The following is a 22,109-nucleotide window of genomic DNA, read 5'->3' as shown; positions in this document are numbered from 1 at the left end:
ATTGGACAAATTTTTCACAGGAAAGGACTTACAATTAAATTTCTTAAATTGCTTGAACTTGTTTCTTGAGCTAGGAAATGAAAACGACAAATATATTTAATTATCTTCTTTTTTCTCTAACCAAATACTAACTTTAAAGAGAAAATTTCTATTAGTTCTTTAGCAATTTCACTTAAAATTTAAAATAAAACATTCAATAATTTTTAATTTTAATATTTTTTTTCAACTATTGTAAATAAAAAAAATGATGTAAGTGTTACAAAATGTGCTCGTAAGGAGTGTCATTTTGTTTCCAATCAAAAATGCATTATCGGAACCTATTTTTTTTGATCTACCCACTTGCTCAAAGGCTGCTGTGGGAGTCGGTGTGCCAATTATCGGGCCACGAGGCATGCATTAGTTTTGTTTTTTGGGCTGTCGGGTCATTTGGCCCGAGAAAAACCGCGTTTTCTGCGCCGCGCTGTTGCGTCTTACATAATTGCAGCGCTCAGCATCCAAACTGGTTTCTTCGCGGGACCACTTTCCCAATACATTTAACAATCCAGGCACAGCGTGCCAAATGTCGACTTGATTGCTGCCGAATACATTAGAAAGAGACGGAAAAAATTATTCATCGCCTGGAGGCGCACTAAAAAGCTAGTTAAGGTGCATTCTATAATTATAACGAAGAAATTTCTTGGCATGCAACAAACCAATTTGCGCAACTCAGAGTTAAATTGAGGTAGGGTAAATTAATATACAGACGACCGATCAGTATTTACAGGGTTCAGTGAATAGCATGTTGTGTCTCTTCAGTCCTTCAGCATCAAAGAATCTCACTGTTTCTGTTGGATTTTTTTTTGCATTTCATTGCCAAGTAAAAATCAATAACAAATGGAATTAATACTTATTAGTACTGCTTGTTAGGAACAAGGGCAATAGGAAATCAACGCTGAATGTGTTTTATTGCACGTAGCTTTATTTAAAAAGAAAAAACCTTTCCTATTGTTTATGTATTTTTTTTTCTATTTAAGTAACAAACAATTTTAAATTATAAACGTCTCATTTTGCTTCGAAATTATTCAATAAAACTTGGACGTTTTAAATCAAAATTTCAATTTAAGGGAGGAGTTTCTCATAAATAAAATTCAGGCCATCGTTTCCAATTGTTGTATTCTGGAGTGAAAAGTTTCGCAATTTCATCTCATTTCTCATTTTAGTTTGAAGTTTTGGTTATTCGGCCATATTTTAGCACCCTTGATGATTTACGTGCCGCAGCCTTTCAAAAATTTCATTTTAAATTTAATTTAGCAGATTTTTTTTTTAATTTTCGTTGTCATCCTTTCAAGAAGTGACAGACACTTGCAAGCTGTAAAAATGTTGACAAACATTGTGACTGTCCATTCAAGATGATTTCGAAACGGTTGATATAAAAGGTGCCGCAAGAAACTTATATATTTTTTCACTCCTTTGTTTCCCTCTCAAAGGGATCTGAATAGTCTGAGCGTCACTTCAGTCGAGAATAATGATAATCGAATTCATGTTTGTGATTCAAAAGCAAAAAATCGCATCCCTGATTGACCTTCACCAGGTTATTTTGTCACGCCACTTCTCTTCCTTTTGAAATCCCCATTGCGGTTTTGTTGTTATTTTCCTCGATGCATCTATCGCCTAGAAAAGTCTACGTTTGGAAATGAAGAAACAAATCAGCAAGAAGGAATTCCCGTGGTGTGTGATCAACGTATTTTTTGCGAGAATTCGTAATTCGTCGTCAGAATCGTATGATTGTTTCCTATCTTACTTTATGCAACTCATATTATTGCACACGTTCTCATTAATTCAATAGCGAAAGGCAAGAGTGCACTTGTGCATAATCAATGCGGGTCTTATTAATCGCACGCCTTTGTTTAATTTAGCGGCGCGTTAAGTGGCTTCCTGCGATGCAATTATAGAAAATAAATTACCTCTTCCTATGTTCACACGAAATGGCGTTCTTAGATCCTATATTTAATAGTGATTTACAAAACATTAAATTTTGTTTGTTTTAAGATTTAAATTTTTATTTTAATTTAGCTGATTTAATTTTTTTATTTTTCTTGCTCATGAAATAGGGTCGCAAACCGTGACCGAAACTGGTAGAGCCGTTTTTTATTTGGATTTTGGATAAAAACAATTTTCGCAACGAGGAAAAGCCCGATCTCTTTATTTCCATGATCATCTCCTTAAGCGTCAGTTTCTTCAAACAAATTTAATTAATTAAACCTTTAAACAATTGAAATTTTAAGGACTAAATTGTTTTAGCTATTAATTAAAAATTAATTCTAAAATTGCAGCGTTTCAATTTTGTTTAAAAAGTCCAGGAAAATTTCAATATCCAGAATCACAGAATAAATTTTATTTGATCTAATAAATAAGCCGACATTTTGGAGAAGCGATTTTACTTTTACATCATTTTCAGGCCACTTATCAAATTTCACTATTTGCGGTTTGCAAACCAATTATAAAATTGTGTGTGGCAACGAAATCGCAGAAAGGCTCGTTAATTAACAATTTCGTGAATTATTTCCTCGAGTCAGTTCAACGAATTCAAGTTAGGAAAATTTCGTGGCTTGTGTGTAAAACCCGATGGCCGGTTAATTTATTGCCAATAATGTGGTTCGGAGTTCGGAGGCGCCCACCGCGTACATTACTTGTTGTGTGCGAGTGGGTAAGACTAGGACCACTGTGACTGTGCCCTTGCGTCAAAATCAAGGCCGCAGAACATCGTAGCAAATCGAGCCGCCTGCGAAAACCTTCGAAACTCGTCTGGCACATTCGCGAGAGAATTAACGCGCGGCACCTCTTTCACCCTGAAAACACGCGCCGCCCTGTTAATTTTAATTTAGTGGGATGGTGAGAGACCTTAAGCAATCTGGATTTGAGCAGTAAACATAACAACATTCTGAAAAATGAGAATGAAAAATAATATATATGGAACGTCTAGATGAATTCGATTGCAGGCAAAGGTCATTGAAAGCAAGATTTTTTTTTAATAAATATGGTGATTTTGAAAGACGTGCGAAATACTAAAAAAAAAGAAAAAAATAGGTGGTGCCTTCTGCACCACTAATAAAGGGAACAGGCGACAAGATCTTGTCTTGGCCTGACCTTACTAAAAAAAAACATGATGAGAAAGTTTATTTTATCTTGATAAATAGATAATAGAGCAGTTTTGAAAATAATTATGGCAGTTGATGGAAAAGGTTAAAAATTTAAGCAAAACTTTTGATGAAAAATTATGCTTTAAAAATCATCAAAAATTCTAATATTTTCAAGAATAGCAAAAAAAATGAGAGCAATAGAGTATATGCCAATCTGCATAAAAGTTTGAAGTAATAAACTTGTACATTTATAAATAAATTTACAGTTATTTACATATTTTAATATTAAATTTCATAACGAAATGCTTTTGATTTTATATATTATTTTGAAATTGATTTTATATTTAAACATTTAAAATTTTATTTCCAAATGTATTAAATTTTTTTTTAAAGTAAGACTTTTTTTATGTGACAATATGTAAGCAAAAGCTGATAAAAATATAATGAATAACCTCCACTTTTAATGAAACATTAATTGTGATTAAGATTCAATAGGTACAGCCAGTGTTCGTGTGCATAATTATGCAGTGAATAGTCATGAATGAAAATAAAATATTGCATTATTTTAAATTTCAACGTGTCGAAGGAGATGTAGTCGAAATCAACAATAAAATCTCGAAGAAAATTAAAATAAAATAATAATTTAATCTTGAATATCTCTTTTTAACATTTCAATAATTTTTGCAGAAAAATTTTTGTATATAATTTGCTATGGTGATGAAAATAATAATAATAAAGCAAATTTTGGCGTCAACTATAAGAAGTAAAAACCGAAAGGCGGCTGGGAGCAGAGTATGGGACAAGTCGTGCCCCTTCCCTGTGACATTGCACACAGCATCATGGCAGGACCCGCTTTCACCGGCCGACCGACCGACCGCGTGGAGAGTGGGGCGAGAAGGGTTCCTTTGGCCACAACACTTACTTACTTAGTGATGTGAACGCGCAGCGGTTGGACCTGCACACTCGACAATGGCCCAAACCCGCAACTTACTGAGTCTGCTGTGCCTGCTGGTGCTGGTGTCCGGACACCGGGCCAGCCCGTCGGACGCCAACCGGACACACTCGGTCATCTTCAGTCCCGTGCGATCGAAGGCGGTGCCGCTCGTGCAGCCGGAACCGAAAGCCGACGATGGCTTCGACTACTTCAGTGTCGTGTCCAGATTTTTGCCAACCTCGTCCAAAGTCAGCGAGGCGTGTCGTCTGGACAGTCTGGCCGTCCTCCAAGCTGTCAAAACGCTCGAGCCGTGGGCGCTCAAAAGTGAGTTTTGTTCAAATATTCAGAAATTTCGAAAATAAATGAAAATTAACAGAGGGAATATGTTAATTAGAAATGATTATAAACAATGTAAACTTGTTTATAAGGCTTTTTAAGGACATTTAATTCTTTTTGCTCTGAAAAATTTAAATAATATGATTTTGTAACGTAAAATTGCAAAAATTCTTTCGGCAATCGAGATCTTTGCACATTTGAGAAATTTCAAAAACAAGTATTTTCCTTATCGGGAAAGCGCGTGTCTGAAAGACAAATTAAGTCGAAAACAGTGAATGAGTTTTGAAAAATCCGCGTTGGGAAAATTTGATTGCAAAACGAGACTACGATTTATGTTTACAACTGGACGCGAAATTTTTGATGACCTTGCACGCGCGAAACAAAACAAGAAAGTGCAGTTTATGCAAGACGGTTTCACTCCTCCTTCGAATTCACTCGATTTTTTTTTATAATTTTTCAAATGTTTTTTAACAATTCCGATACACACGCGGCTGCTTTGAAAATTTCATTAGCGTCACACGTGCTCGGAAATGTTAAACTGTGTCTCGGCGCGTGGATATAAATTTATGATTATGGCACCTGTGCCGCCGATGGAAAAAAAAATGACGAATCCATCTAATTGGAGAAAAACCGTCGCGTGCTTCACACACGTACTGCACAATTGAGGACTTCTTACTTAAACCGGAAACACAGTCGATAATCATTCTCAAAATAACACTCGCTGCCTAAAAACTTTCTAATTTTATGAATGAAAAATTTAGATGACGGGATGCGTCTGTATCCTCAACCGAACATATCCGAATTTCACTCGAGAATGGACCGATATATTCGAGAATATTTACATTTTTTTAATACTGTACGATTTTTAAAACTTTGTTGTGTTAAAAATTTAATTTTTGGTCCATATATATGAAATAATTGCGTGAAAATTATTTAAATTATATTCAGTTTAAAGATATTTTTGTTACTATTATTTTTTTAATCTTGATGAATTGTGCATATTGTTTAGTTTTTGAATCTTTTTGAAATTATTTTAAATCCTTAAAAGCTGCAAAGTTTTAAATGAAATGATAATGTTTCTTTCCTAGTTTCAAACTATGTTTCATAAGTTTTCATTCATACATCAATTATTTGTGAAATATTTTAATTTGAAAAAAAAAGTATTACATTCTCAGTTTTTGTCGTTTCAATTAATTATATTCATAAAAAAAACTCTCGTATAATTATGCTCAATTTATTTTCATTACCTCATTACAATGCTTCTCAAGGTTACAATTTTTTTAATTTAAATAAAAACACAATATAATGTGATGATTAAAATATTTTTTGTGTGTCATTAATAAAGAAGCAGAAGGGATACAACTACCTTTTATGCATCAAACTAAAAAAGCTTTCGTCAAATTATCAAATACATCAAATAAATATCTAAGCCACAAATGGCGATAATAAAAAATCATAAGGCCAAACTGAAATTATTTATAAATTTATTTGCAACTCTTTTTATTGCGTGTTGTTATTATTCTCTCGTTAAAAATCGCTTCCTCGTCCGGTTATTGCAGAGCCAAAACGATTTTATTGTCCTCCGGCTGTGCGAATTTCAAAACAATTTTTGAACAAATAAAAAAATTTAATATCCCGTCAATTGTATCGTAAATAATAATTGACCGCTTCCCGTGCACGCCAATTCATCAGAAGGTGTCGTCAAAATTGAAGCATGCAATAGAAAGTGAGTTAATTTCATGCATCAAGCGTTACACTCTATTACGCTGCTGACAGACTATGCGATCACGTAACACCCTCTCAGCAATTAAATAACGCGGCGGGTCCGCTTCGTTGCGTTTTTGGATCGAAAAATAAACAAACAAACTCTCGTTCGAGATGAACGCTGGAAGCTGCGTTTTGACCTTATGGACTGGAATTTGAGCCGCGCTTGATAGGATAGAATTATGTGTTATTGTTGGCGGTGCAGGCGCAGGTGAGCTCCTTTCGAGTCCGGGAATTATCATTTATCAACCGTGATTCTTCGGAACTTTTTCCTCCTTCCTATAATATGATTCACCGGGCTTCCCCGATTTTTTTTATGTAAATTGTGATGAGAAAATTGAGTTCAACTAAAAACTGACAGGTTGTTGATAAATGCACTCGGTATAATAATTTTTTTATGGAAGTCGTTCTGAAGTGCCTTTTTTCCTCAATTATTTTACGATGAGATGGCTTTTCCGAGCTTTTTGCGAAAATTTAATCAAGAGAGATTTTTCCGGGATGCGGATTTCCAGTTAGAATTGTGAAAGATAAATGAATATAAAAAATGAGATTAGTCATAACAGGCGGTGGATGACATCTTCATTTATTTAATTTGGCACTGACACGCTTAAAAGGTTGTTTCAATTAGGCGTGCATAACAAATTCAAGGGTTAGTGTTAATTTTGATGTAACATTTTTGCTAATTGAGGTGATTGAAAATATTAGCCAATCTCAGATGACCACGGAAGATGTGCACCAGACCAAAAGAACTGTCCTTTTAGGGCCTGATAATTGACTTATTTCATTGCACATCATTTTGCGGTTTTTGCCCATTGATTGACAGCTCTAAGGGAAAGTTATATACAATGGAAATCTGAAGTCACAACTTATTAACTAACCAACAGAGATGTCATTACAGATCTTGAAAATAATTAATTACGATAATTATCATGACACGGCAGGAGAAAATTCAATTGGCCATAAAAATTTAAAAGGAATTAAGAATTATCTCACGTGCTTGGTCATGCCTTGTAAAACCAATGTTTCATAATTATCTTTCTTTTTGAGGAATAAATAAAGCAGTTCAATTTAAATAACTGTTGAAAATGCTTTTTGTTCAAATAGACCAACTTACAAGCAAAACTGTTAAAGTCTTTCTGAGCTAGTTTTAATTTTTTAATTCTCTACTGGAGAATAATAACATTTTAAAAGAGAATTTGGATTATATTTTTGAGTTGATTTTAGAGATTTAACTTTAAAAAACTCAGTTTTTAAATTAAAGTATCGTTTTTTAGTATAGACCGAGAAGAATAAATAATAATAATAAATTATCTTAAGAAAATTTAAATGAATATTCAAAATGCCAGAAAAATCTTTGTATGCGAAATGCAAAATAAAAAAGAGATTTTAGTCTCACAGATTGTAAAGTCAAAATAACATAATTTTAATATGTAATGATCTATGGTGGAACTGTAGAGTGAAAAAATATTTAATACAAATTAAAACTTTTTCTAAATTAGGGATATTAAAAATAACTTCCTTTGTAGGTGAGCCAAATCAGATTCTAACAAGAAAAACAATTCTAAAAATAAAAATGCCAAAAATGATATAAATAATCCTGATATTATTTTGAAACAAAGCCATTGTCGTTTTCTTAATCAAAGCTGAAGGTCATTCAATCTTTGTTTCGTCTGTTTAACAGAGTGTGAAAAGTTTCATTATGCAATTTTTGAAAGCTGATATATGTAACGCCTCGTTCCAAATTGCATTTTATTTTTCCCATGCAGAAGTGACGCAAAGAGACCATTATTTTCACTCGGCATGACTTGTCAATAACTTCTCACCTGTGCTAACAAAGAAAGCAAAACTTTTCTCCGGAGAAAATTAGTTGTTCGCCGCCGCAGAGCAGCCGGCGGATGCGTGAATTCCGAAAGTAAATTTTCCTACGGCGTGTGAGAATAATAAAAAAAAAATAAGAGAGCCGCCGCCGCCGCCGTCTTGTGTGAATTCTATAGAGACGAAGTGCTGACCTGGGTCAACGCGCCAAATGGCCGATTCGCGCACCAGAGTGACCGGTCGGCGCCAACGCGAGCGGAGCGGTCACTTTATTAGCATTCCGGGCCAGGTGGCCGCCGCTGGAAACAATTTTTGGCTCACGGTAAAAAGGATAGAAGAAGAAGAGTGCCCGTTACTTAACCTTTATAATACAAACTGCTGTATTTTATGATAAATGAACCAGCTGTGTGTGTGTGTTTGGGTCTTGAAAATATGGGACGTATAACGTGGAGGAAAGAAAAACGGACTCGCCACCAGACGTGAGTCATCTTTGTCGCGCCTCCATTAATTTGATTGATCAAACCGCGAGAGTTTTTAGACGTCGACGATCACTTCTTGTTGGTATTTGATTTAACAGGAGCCATATTTATTAAATTTAAATCAGAAACTTGCTATTTCAAATTAAATAGCCAAAATGTGGATTTTTGGATTGATTATTTTCTAATTTGCTTGCTTTTGGCAATGAAAAGGCTGAAATAGACAATAATTATTTAATAAAACGTTTAATTATATAAAAAAATTGAAATACTGCAATAAAATAAACTTATTTATTTTATTGAAATATAACAACTATTGAAATTTAAAATTTATTAATATTTACTTATTTTATTTTTTAACAAAATTTATTTTTTGTTTGTTCTTTTATTTATTTCAAAGTGTGTTGTAGAAAATTTAATTTTATTATTGATAAAATATAAAATTTAAAAATTTATGTATACGTCCAACATGCATCAAAAAAGAACAACCTGATAATAATTGCAATCTTCTCTTGATCTCTTGAATTTATTTAGTTAGCAATGATCTCCTTCAACCATTGATAAATCAACATTTTTAATAATAGTTCGTGTAACTTGTTCAAAAGTATATGTTTCAGGCAAAACGAGTAAAATTTAAAAAATTAAAAAAAAAATATGAAATGCTACATTTTAACATAGAAACAATAGAACCATTTTGAAATATTCCATCAAGGAATTGATGCTGCCATGAAATCCCTAATTTGCCTTCTTTCTCTGAAATCATGTTTTTCAAAGTATTTTAAAAAAAAAACTTGTCTTATTAAAGTTGCAACAGGTTCTGATTGAATTTTTATAGGAGAATTAAGTTAATCCTATGATTATTTAGTTTTATTACAATTATGGAGAGAAAAACAGAGAAAGCTTTTGAACTGGATCTTGGCGATTTGAGACAAGAAATTGTGGGCAGCATAATAAAGCAATTTCATCGAGACTGCAATAAATTAAATTTTCCACAATGAAGCAGAACGAGGAAGCAGCTGCGCCGCAACACCGCGCGTCATTGTACTTTTATTGACAAACCGCGCGCGCACAATTGTTGCAGCAGCAAAAAGCGGCAGAGTCACTTACTTAAGCAGTGACGCGGATCGATTCATCAAAAACCGTTTTCGGGATTAACGAGGAGGATAAACTGCTCTCTCAGCTGGCGCCTCTCTCGTCTATCTCAGCCTCGCATTTTTGGGTCACTAGACCCAGGCCGCTGTTCTGCTGACAGATCACAGCATCCGTCTCGGAATGTTATTGAACTCGCTCGTTTTTCCCAAACACTCAGCTGATTGCGCGTTTAATTGGTCCAACAGGAGGTTCTCGTAGAAAGTGGTTCCTCCTCCGAGGAGGAATCAGGCTCGTTTGAGACGATTTTCGCGCACACCAGCACCAGATGCTGACCAACATTAATTCCGCGAAAGTTCAACCACGCGCGCCGCTCGGGCTGATCCCGCTCGCTGGCATACGTGCGGTCATGTTTGAGAGAAATTTAATGCGTTTTTCACTCATCAATGCAAGTTGGGGGCAGTGGTTTTTCCTCAACGACTCTGAGAAAGTTTAAGTTGTGATGGAAATTTAATTTGGTAAAATTGGTGTTTAATAACTAAAAACATCTATTTCTTGATATTATTGAACCAATTTATGGTATTGACGATCAACTACATGAGTCTAAATTTTTATTATTGTTGCTGTTTATTTGCCAAATTTATTACAAAACATTTTACTTCTTCAATATAAATATTAAATAAAAAAGATCAACTGATAATCATCATTAAATTTGTGATCCTTTGGAATTACAAATGGTTAATTAAAAATTGTCACTAATGAGTAGTCTAGTGAAAAGGTCTTTTAATCCCCCAAAGAGAGTCATTTTTGGCTAAAATTTGAATTGAATATGTCCCAGAAAAATATCTTTTTAAGCAAAATAATATCAAAAGTATTTGTAGTTTGTCATTTTGTGCATTGTTTGTGCGGAATAAAAATACAATTTACATCTTTGGTATATTTTTGATTTTTGCTATAATTTTTTAAAGAAAAAGGATTTGATATTCAAAGACAAAGAGGCAATTTAACACAAAAGTCAATAAATATTTTGGTTAGGTTGAAGATTATTATACGATATTTTTACTTTTTATTTTCTTAGAACAGGAAACATTAGTCCAAGCGTTTGAAATAAATCTTCATGACATTTTACGAAATTCCGAAACGTTCGTAATGGAGAAAAGTTCCTTGCAATACAGTTTTAAATGTTACTTAATCATTTTTAAACATATCCACAAATGATAAAAGATCCGTTTTCAGAATTAATTTTATAAAGTGAATTAAAAATAACATCAAAAAAGCTTTTTAATAAGTCTCAGAGCTTTAATTGAGTTTTGGTTCTTCAATTAGCTAAATATTGCATCAATATCTACTCTTTCCGATTCAAAATTGGTGTAACATCAGCAAAAATTGGCAACTTTTTTGTTTGAAGAAATTGACATTTGAAGAGATGATCATGGAAGTGAAGAAATCGGGTCTTTTCCTATTTTGAATTTGAATAAAAATAATTTGAAATAATTTTTTTCTTTCCCAATTTCTTCACTTCTATGATGAAAAGAATAATTTGTTTAATTTAAGTCCATCTCAAATTTTAAAGTTATTAAATAAATCTACAAAAATGTCCATAATAGTTCAGAAAAAATATTCCGAAAATCATCACGAGCAACTTGCAAGTTCTGTCTTATTACAGAGTGGCCAACTGAAGATGTTACGCAAAATACAGTAATGTTAATTACCCACTTCTTCAATTAGTGGCATTCCCCAGTTGGGCAGCTTTTTGCATCATTAACAGTTAAAACGGTCTTCGTGTGTAGCTTTTTGAAACCCATGTGCGTTTATTTAGTCTCGGCCGGTGGTTTTGGTGCGCGTCGGTCGGTCGGCTTTACAGAGTCAGGGTCACGATGATGAAGCCCCAGAATCGTGCGGCGCGTAAACGAACCGAGCGTGGCGACCGAACGAACGAACGACCGCTTTCACTTTCTTTAGGCACTGGGTCACTTCCTCCTGCTGCACTCGACGCTCCCATTAGACCCGGCTTAAGTGTGCATGCAATTATTATTAGATGACAAAATCATCGCATCTGATAAGCGTGCGAGGAGCGACTTGCACGGGATTATGGATAATTAGACCGACGATCGACGCACTGATGAAATTCAATTCCGACGAGAGAACTATTTTGAATCGGGACGTTGAACCCATGTAATTACGCAGACTTTCGAAATATTGCAAAAGTTTTTTATGCGCGCGACCTCGAGCTGCGGATCTCTATCGCGTATCTTGTTCTGCTAGATCTGGATGAGATAAATTTCGTGTTTGAATTTGGTTTTACAAGATTGTGTCAAGTAGATATTCAAATGGCACCGGTTAAAAGCATTACCAATGAACTTTAATAGCGTTCAAGAAATTCAGAGAGACACAGATAATTGGAATTAATTACCGCACAAAGAAAATGGATCCATTGAAATTTAATGAAGAAAACTATATCCAGAAATCGTACACAGAAAATAGGTTCCATAGTGTAGAAAACCAATATAGCTAATTATAAAAACATGATAATATTAGTTTTATTAAAGTTTTTAATTCAGCCCACATAATAATTTATTATTTATTTATTATTCATAAATCTTAATTATGAGTTATTTTCTTCTAATTTTAAAACATTATTTTAAATTGTTAATTAAAATTTTTTAAATAACGTGTGTTTTCTTCATTTTATGTTAAAAGTTACAAATTGAAAAAAAGACTTATTTATATAAATTTTCAATCAATAGTAAGGATTGAGATTTAAGTTTTAACAATCAATCTATACGCAACTAGAATGTTGGTGAAATTAGCAATAATAGCAATAATTCTGAAAGTAAAAAAAAAGTACAATCGAATTAAACTCCTGTGACAGCTGATTTGTGGCAATTACTAATACAATTTTATTACAATATTTAATTGAAAGTGAACACATATGCAAATTAATAATGACGTGAGGGTCAGATGAATTTATGAAAACATAGTCGCTTATGAAAAGAATTTAATCTTTTTATTTTTTTAATAACAAATAATGTTGAGAAGAATGAATACCGCTGTCTACAATCAATTGAATAAAAAAAACTTACGGCATTGTGTTCTAAAAATTAATTTCATGATTTATTTGCTAAAAAATCAAATACAGCAAAATTTAATAAATTCGTAAACTATCAAGGATAATTTTCTCTGTCATAAAATATCTGGTAAAATGGTTAATGGTTTTTTTTCCATATAATTATTCCTTAAAGAAAAGGCAAAGCACACTTTTTGATTAACGAAAAGATAAAATCTAATAGCTTCTCCCGTTGCTTGATTCTCTCTAAACTTTTCCTCATCGCGCGTACTAAATTTTAAAGGCCAGCAAGTTATAATTTATTCAAGGTGTCAATTTAAATGAAAAACTCGTTGTTGAAGAAAGTCTCTCTTCACAATAATAACCCCCAAACCCCAAAACACACAAAAGTTGTTCTTTTTTTTTACCAAATCCCAAACCGACGCACGATTGAGTCACCTTCAGAACCTGCAGCTATGCTATTGCAAAAGGGCCGTGTGCGATCTTTCAAAATACCACAATCCGGAACGCTACAAATCCATTTTGATTGAGCGAAGAAACTCGCCAATTCTGCAACGACCTTAATTGCTCAATGAGCTCTGGAGCAACATTTCAATTTTCTTTAAACCTGTGCAATCAGTCGCAGCGCGTGTGCCCATTCGTCTAATGGCTTTTGATTGTTCAAGTGGCGAAAATAATAATTTTTTCTGTAATATTTGTTCTTGATTTTTTTATGCAAATCAGAGAGACGCCAACTCCATAAGATCGAATACGTGCCTGATGCGTTGTGAGGCGGCGTGTAATGCAAATCACGTGCGAGAGATGAAAGTTTCTCTGCACTAACATAATATCGTGAATTCTTTTTCAACATCGATAGATCATAAACGGTTTATTTGCATATGTGTTGGACAATTTAATATGAAGCAAATACGCGGTGCTCAAAAGAACTAGCAATGAGTGAATTTTAAACAATAAATAACTAAAATAATAATTAAATACGAAAATATTTGCATAATTTTATTAAAAGATGATTCTTAAAATAAAAAAAAATTAAAAATGAAACTAAAAAATTGAATTGATAACATTGGTGCTCGATTTCACAAAAACCTACACTTTCAATTATTTTTTCTACTCTTTTAAAAAGTTTTTCCAAAGGAAATTTAAATTATTATCAATTCAAACTCAATTTAATCACAAATTATATTATTACCTGTGAATTTGAAGTAAAAATTAAGAAAAAAATCAGCTTTTTTTGTTGTTGATGATAAAATAATTTTCTGTAGAAATTTTCCTGAGGAATTAAAAGTAAATATTACGTTTCAACTCTCAAGAAATAACTACAATTAGCAGTGGGGTTTAACGCTCTGTGAGTACATTCATGCCGCAACGTGTTTCCGTGGGTATGAGATTAAGTTAAGTGGGATAAATAAATATCAGTTAAGCCCCTTGTCAAACAATAAAAAAGGTGTGCACTGCGGTTTGGGAATTTCGGCAAGGCCGCCCAGTGGATACGTATGTACGCGTCTGCTTGCTTGTGACCCAAATTACACAATTTCAATTTTCATTCATTAAAAATAACTCTGTGTAATCTACAAATACACAGTATTTCGCAGAAAGGCAAAATCAAGACGATTGCAATTTTTCAACTTTCACTCGAGTGCAATTAAAAGAAAGAAGTCTTCCTCAATTTCTCCTCTTCACATTTATTTTTACTAATTTATTTGCCGATCAAACACTTTTTTCTGGTATTACATTAAAATTTTTAATAAAATATATTTTTTCTCTCTATTTGCAGTGATTGATGCAACAGCAAAGTTGCCGTCGGGCCTGCTTTACGGCAACATCAAGAGCTACGGCCAGTTTGACGAATGTCTGGCCGTCGTTTCGAAAGGCCAAAGACAGTTCACAGGCCAATACTGTTTGGCCAACGTGCATTTGAAGGCATACGAAGAGTCAGTGGACAGAATTCTGGACGCAGCCACCCTCAGACGTCGGCCCCTTGAAATCACTTACAACAGGACCAATATGCCGGTAAAAATGATATAATTTAATAATTGTTATATAATTTTTCTTACCCTTTAAATTTTGAATACATAATTAAATTATAAGTTTTTAAGTAAAATAAATATTAATTTTTATATTCAATTCAATTTTATTTTAAAAGGTTAGATAAAATATTAAAAACATTTATTTAAATTTATTTTTTATTTTTATTATAAATTATTATGTTTAGTCGTAGTTTGCATTTTAATTAATTAAATGTTTGCATAGAATTGAGCATCACTACTTTTTCATCGTGACAAATTTTTGATACCTCTGTAAATACTTTTGTCTTGTCTTAATATTGACTATATATTCTATATTTTATTTAAACTATTATGTTTGCACGAAAAAGATCAAGCAAATTTTCTTATAAATTTGCTGTAGATTTTTTTCGTGAAATTTACAAACTGAATGGTGTGAAAAAGTCTAGCAAAATTTGTCAACCGACCTTCTACTTTCGCTGAAAGCTTTTACATGTTTGTTTTCCTTCAGTGCAAATTAGTACATTCAACAAGTGATTTGTCTTACTTTTTATTCTAAATCTATATGTTCAGCCTCAACGAAAATCCTCATGATTAGTTTCGTTCACTCTTTACTACAATTATTAGCGTTGCTCGCAACGCAAACAGACGCATACTTTCCCGAGAAAAAAGAACCCTTTGTTTTCCTTCACTGACGCACGTTTGCGTGCGAACAATTGCCGAATACGCGAATCGGTTTTCACAGAATTGCTTTTCGCCTTTTTAGTATTTTTTTTTTTAAAGTCTATTAGCACATTTTACAACGCAGTCGTTGTACGTCACGGTCTGATAGATAGAGTTGTCAACACATAAAATTTCGAAAATAGCGTTGGCAAAACATAATATAAATATTTCGCGGGAAAACAATAAAGTGAGAGAGCTGCTCTTTGCCTTGAACTCGTAAAAAGGAAAGTGGCGCGAAAAGCATCCGAGCAAAATGGTTTTCATTGTTTCGGTCGACACGAGATTTTTGTTTTCGCCAGAGCGAGACAATGATCTTCCTCTGAACAATGAACCCAAGGTGCATTTGCATAAATTATTATTAAGTCTGTCAAAGAAAAGTGACAGTCACGCGAATTCCGACTGAGTTTGAAAATTCGATTCTTTTAATCAACCTTCAGATACATTGGAACCGTTAATTGGCACTTTTGCGATTAATTGTGTTTTTTCTTTCAACTTGCAGGTGCCGGACCTGCTGCCGTCCATGGCTTTGTTCCAGTTTGCAAGCTGCGTTCCGTCATCTTGCACCCCTGAGGACGTGCAGATTGCAATGACCGAGGCCTTGCAATGGGCCGTCAAGCCTACGGGACTCAGGGCGTCAGTCCAGGTTTACCCTGAATCCTGTACGACCCTGACATCCAAGCCCTTCACCAAAGGAGAAGTCGCGATGATGTGAGTTTTCTCAATCTCCAGGTTTATTTCTCGTTTTCCTTTAGGTTGCTTAGTGCACTAATTAAAAAATTATTGCACACTCTTAATTGGAAATGCCGCTGTAAATAAATTAAATAATTATTTGCTCCAGATAAAACTGATGCGAGGATTGAAAAAAAAAAATCAAATTTTCAGTATTGAATAAATAATCCTTATTTCCCTCGATTAATTTTATTTAAATTTAGTTTCCTTCAAAATCTTGTCTTAAAAACTGCACTGAACCCACACGTTTGTCAAATCTGTTGGTTCGCTGCAGTTTTAAGACAAGATTTTGATGAAAAAAATTATTTTTAAACTAAATTTAAAGATTTGAATTCAAAATAGAATCTTAAAAAAAGGGTTAAGGGTATAAATTCAAAAAGTTTTTATGACTGTAGTTTTTTTTTTTTAATTTAATATTAAATAAGTGATTTATCGACAAAGCTGAAATTAAATGCTTTTTACATTAAATTTTTAAACCTTCATTTACCGAAATACAAATTTAATTTTTTTTTTACTTATTTCATTAAAGTGCAATAAATTCAAAGCTATTGAATGTAACTTTTTGAGTTAAAAAGTCGCGTATTACGCGAGACAACTGTCTTGCTTTCTCATCTGCGTCGAGCCGATAGAAAGCTTCAATTAGCTGCCGATGGCCGAAAATTTCATCTCTTAAGCGATGAAATTTCTCCAACAACTTGTTGCAGTCTGCAGGAGTTGCGAGTAAAACACTCCGGGTGCAATAAAATCAGCGACTTTCTTTAAGAATCGCACACGCTGCACATTTCAATGCTTTTTTTTTGCGCGCGACTTTGTTAAAAACGCACTCGCAAGTCATCACGCGCTTGATGATACAAAAAAAAAAAAGAAGTAACGGACCGGTATATATAATAATACATATTAATTTCCCTTTCTAGACTGGTCATCATCATATTTCTGCTGCTCGTCTTCCTCAGCAGTGCCTACGACATTGCTCAGCTGAATTACGTGGAAAGTGAGAGTAAGTAGCTTTTGTGCGGCGAGATTACGACGATCGCGCCAACAACCGGTGATTTACGATCTGAATGGCAAATTTAAGTGCCGCTTTCTGCATTTAATTGAAAAAATTTGCAAGTCAGATTAATGACAGATTTGCATTTATAATTGAACAAAGTGTCATGTTGAGAGCCGACCTTAGGCAAAGGTTAGAGCCGCGGGATCGAATCCCCATTCATTGTCAAAACCTCAGCGGCGCTATTTTATTACCGCAACACATGGCGTTTATTCCAACCAAATCATTAAGTGCCAATTGTCGCTTCAAGCAAAGGGCGAATGGATTAATCACCTTTATTTCAAAGTCAGCGCTTTAACACCTTCAATTCCTTTGCTGATGCTTGCAAATTTTTTCTCTATGCCTCACTGCATTTTTTATATAATAAAATTGATTTAAAATTGCAATTTTAGGTCCGATTGGAAAGGCGATGGTTGCCTTTTCCGTGCCTAGAAACTGGACTCGACTATTCAAATTGGACGTCACTCAACCTGGAGTCATTGGGTCGCTTGACGGAATCCGTGTTTTTAGCACACTTTGGGTCATCATGACCCACAAGATCCTCTACTTCGCACAGGAGCCGTGGATAAATAAATTGGAGCTTGTTGAGGTAACAACAGCAAAAGCTAATTAAAACAGTTATTTTTCTATATAACAAATTTTACGCTAATTTTTGTATAAAAAAAAAATATTATATATCTGAAACTACGATTTTAATTTCTATTAGTATATGCATATTAATGAGTCTCAAAGGTTGTTTATAAAAAAAGTTTAATTTTAAATAAATTATTATTCTTAGGGAAAAAAGCGCGCCTGTTAAATTCTTTTTCAACAATATAAACAGCCATGCCAATTATAATTTTAATTAAAAAAAATTGGTTACCTCTTATTAGCAGTTATATATATTTTTTTAAATTAAATTTTTTCATAATACCAATAATTTCAGTTGGGTTTAATACAAATTATTGCTATTAAATGCAACAAAACAATAAAATCCTTTTAAATTGTTAATTATTGTTATTCAAATATTGAAAATTCTAATTAATCTTCTTTTCTTTTTTCAAAATAAATTAATTGAATAAAATGGCCCACAAGCAAATATTGAACGCAACCTTTCTCAGGCTCTGTCCAGCCTGATTAAAATGCCGCTGATCAACACCCTATTGAACGTGGACACCTTCCTGCTCATCTCGGGACTGCTAAAGGCGTACCACTACCTTCGAGACCTCGAAAACAAGCGGTTCAGTTTCATCTCGTGTTACACCCGCCGTTACCTAAGGCAAGTTTGACAGTTGAAAATCGCAAATGAATTTATTTTCACGTTTCCATATTGCCGGCAGCATTTTGACATTTTGACTTTTGCAGACTTACTCCGGCCTACATGGTTGTGCTCGGCTTTTATGCAACCCTCTTGGTGCGCCTGAGCAGTGGGCCTGCGTGGAACAAGTTTGTGGAGCAGCCCACCGACGCTTGCAAAACCAACTGGTTCTACAATCTCATCTACCTCAATAATTACATAGACAACAGAAACCAAGTAAATATAATCAATTGCAAAATAAATTATTGCAATTTATTATTTAACTTTTTAACATTAATACATTAAAAAAATATAAATTTATCCTGCATATTCTGCCATTTTTATATTTTATTTGTTAAATTTTATTTAAATATATTATTTCAGAGTTATAATAATTCAAAATGCATTTTGAATATGTTTGATCTAAAGACTAATTTTTTTTACTATTTTGTTCTTAAGCCAAAGCAAAATAAATTATATGCTATAATCATGAAGCAGCAAATTTTACAATCGAAACACTTCCACAAAGGAATAATTTTTGAGCAATGTGAGGTTTTAATCAATATCAATTTAAAATTTTTGAAGGATCTTTAAAAATACATGTATACTCAATAAAATTAAATTTTCAGTGTATGGTCCAAACATGGTACCTCGCCATGGACTTCCAGTTGTGCTTGTTGGCACCCCTCATAGTTTACCCCCTGTGGAAATGGCCCAACGTTGGCAAATTCCTCTTCACCTCAGTGGCGCTCTTGTCAATCGCCATTCCTTTCCTCACCATCTACTGCTCCAGAGCGATCCCCTCGTACATTCTCGGAGCCTCGTGAGTTTTTTTTTCTTCTAATTAATGTTTTTATCAGAAAACTTAAATCTTAATTTTGCAGCGACATTGACATCGAGTGGTACATGCAGAACATTTACTTTGTCACTCATCAACGAGCCAGTCCTTACATAATTGGTCTCGCTTTGGGCTACATTTTCTACCGACTCAACACCACCAAAGTCAAGCTTTCCAAGGTTGGTTTTTTTTATACATTTTGTTTTAAAATGGTGATTTAATTAATCCTTTTAAACAGGTCACAGTGGCTGCTGGTTGGGCACTGTGTTTGGCCGTCCTGTACGCGGTCGTGTTCGGCTCGTACGACATTTTCCAGTACGGAAGGGAAAACGATTCAATGGAGGCGGCCCTATACGGAGGCCTTCACAGACCTGCCTGGGCCCTTGCAGTAGGTTGGATTATTTTTGCCTGCAACTGCGGCTATGGAGGTAATTTAAATTGGAAATTAATTTTACAAAATTTAACAAATATTTACAAATCAAAAATTTAAAGACCCACTCCGGTCATTTGTATTGCTCTCGATTATAAAAGATTGATAAATTTCGAGTTTATCTTGTGAAAAAACTATTTGAAAATTCCAAACCGTTGCGTCTCAATCAAAAGAAATCCTAAATACGAGTGATTCGCGCGAAAAACGTGTGAGAATTGAGTAGCCAATCAGTTTCTTCCAAAAACTGCAGGTTTTTGTCACTTGTGGCGTTGCTATCGCTGATTTTGCCACTAATGCCCCACGGCGCTGCAGATAACTTGGCAAAATCAGCGATCGCAGCGCCAATGTGGCCAAATTCTGTAGTTTTTGGAACAAACTGATGGATCTGATTGGCTACTCAATTCTCACACGTTTTTCGCGCGAATCACTCATATTTAGGATTTCTTTTTATTGAGACGCAACGGTTTGGAATTTTCAAATAGTGTTTTCACTAGATATGCTCGAAATTTAGCAATCTTTCAGAATAGAGAGCAAAACACTTGACCGGAGAGGATCTTTAATTTATTTGTTCAAATTTAATTTAGAAATAAAACGTTTTTATTTCATTTTTAAGGATGGATTACGACCTTCTTGTCAGCAAGAGTGTTCCAGCCCCTCAGCAAATTGTCATACTCCATCTTTTTGACGCACTACATCGTCCTGATGGTAAACACAGGAAGAATGCGCACTGCAGTTTATGTCGATGAATACACGTTGGTATGCTTATCGGAAACATTTTTAATTGTAAAAAATCTTAATTTTTTCATTCACTTTTTATAGTTGCACATGTTCCTCGGAGACATTCTTTTAGTCTTTGCAATTTCATTGGTGCTTTACCTGTTTGTCGAAGCGCCACTTTTTGAGCTTGTGAAAATCTGCTATGGACACAGTGAGTTTTTATTCAGTTAAACGTGGCAAATAAATTTGCAAACGCCGACTTTTTGCAATTAATCTTTGTCTAAAATGAAAATATCTATCTGTCTTCAGAAAAGGGCAATAGGAAGTCATTAAGTTCGACCCCAGCGAAGAACGAGTTGGACTCCGTACACGTGAACTCAAAGATTGACACGCAGCTGACCAGGTTATCATCATCACCAGCGGAGAGGCCGTGACCTGGCAGCGATAATTAGAATTTTAAATTATTTTTAATGTGCCTGTCCATGTGAAAAATGACGTGTGCCTATTTCCATATCCTGTGCAGAAAAACTATATATATAATTAATTTCAATTGTGATGATTTTTAGGAAAATATGTAATAATAACATGGTGCGCCCAAATCGAAATAGCCATACATGCTGGGGCACTTTTGAGTTTTTCAAAGAGTCCTTTTTCTCTGTAGCTAGATGTGTGTCTGTAAATAGTTTTGTAAATATCGCCTAGGATTTTTTAAAATGCCACAAATTTGCCTTTCAACAATGTGATAAACGAAGGCAAAGAGCTTAATTGTCTTCGATAAAGTTCAACACCACATTATTTTATAGTTCTCAAACTTCAGAGTGATTATTTTTCTCATTATGTTTTATTTGCCTACTTAAAATTTGTTTGGAGTTCTTGATACAAAAGTGCGTTGTTTAGAAATAAAAATAAAATGTGAAAGATTGTAACACCAAAAACTGCCATTAATTATTTTACTTTATTAAAAATTTTAACAATTCATCTATTTAATTAACTTGATATAAAAAAGTAAACGGTCTGCTATCAGCGAAAAACGGATAATGCATTTTTAAGCCCTCTACGTCATAAGGAAACCATTTCCCCCCAAAATTTCAAGCTTGTTGAGCACATCTCTTTATTAACCGGAAAGATTTTAGTGTAAACTTCATTAAATTTACCCTGTGCGCATTATTTATAAGCAGCAGCCTGCACATCCGCTAAACATTTAACACGTCACCGAGCGTTTATAATTATTTATGAAATTCTAAAAATGTGCCGGATTTTGATCACTCACTCTTTTATATCTACAGTTGTCGAAGAAAAATTTCTTTCACTCTAGGCTAGGAAAAAAATGATTTTATATTAAACCAACAATATTTGACAAAGGAGTGAATCTGACGTGAATTGTTTTAAGGCCGATCTAACACTTTTCTTCTGACAGAAACATGCTAATTGAAATAAGAGGCGCGTTCCTTGACTCACTTCCAGGTGTGAAAGAAGAAAATATTGCAGAAGATAATATTTACAATTGCTGTCATATTCTCCATGAAAAATTTTAAAGTTCAGAATACTTGCGGAAAGATAATAGGAAAATTTAAAAAATTCAACTTTGATAAAAAAATGTTGCTATGCTTTAATATAAATAACATATAATCACAATTTTCGCATAGGCATAATTATTTTGAGCAATAATTATGTTTTTAAAAGGTACTTCAAGACCTCATTTTTATATCTGACTTTGCATATTTTTTAACAGCTCGAATAATAAT

At 33.9% G+C, this 22,109-nt stretch overlaps 2 protein-coding genes across 2 annotated transcripts in view; one reads left to right on the top strand and one right to left on the bottom strand.

Annotated features, from left to right (window-relative positions):
* Window positions 1–22,109, bottom strand: part of LOC132199823 (nose resistant to fluoxetine protein 6-like) — a 96,772-nt gene that overhangs the window by 57,183 nt on the left and 17,480 nt on the right. The window lies entirely within an intron of this gene.
* LOC132199930 (nose resistant to fluoxetine protein 6-like) lies at window positions 4,026–21,292 on the top strand. The gene is made up of 13 exons (XM_059625040.1): window positions 4,026–4,377; window positions 14,375–14,610; window positions 15,826–16,034; window positions 16,970–17,052; window positions 17,496–17,692; window positions 18,204–18,361; window positions 18,448–18,616; window positions 19,009–19,202; window positions 19,264–19,396; window positions 19,456–19,645; window positions 20,261–20,403; window positions 20,467–20,575; window positions 20,674–21,292. The coding sequence occupies exons 1-13, from the start codon at window positions 4,089–4,091 to the stop codon at window positions 20,796–20,798; spliced, it is 2,235 nt and encodes a 744-aa protein (XP_059481023.1). The 5' UTR covers window positions 4,026–4,088; the 3' UTR covers window positions 20,799–21,292.

The sequence above is a fragment of the Neocloeon triangulifer genome, unplaced genomic scaffold, assembly GCF_031216515.1.
Source record: "Neocloeon triangulifer isolate White Clay Creek 2 clone unplaced genomic scaffold, ASM3121651v1 ptg000014l, whole genome shotgun sequence".
NCBI classification, from domain to species: Eukaryota; Metazoa; Arthropoda; class Insecta; order Ephemeroptera; family Baetidae; genus Neocloeon; species Neocloeon triangulifer.
This window is presented reverse-complemented; position numbering and strand designations above follow the sequence as displayed.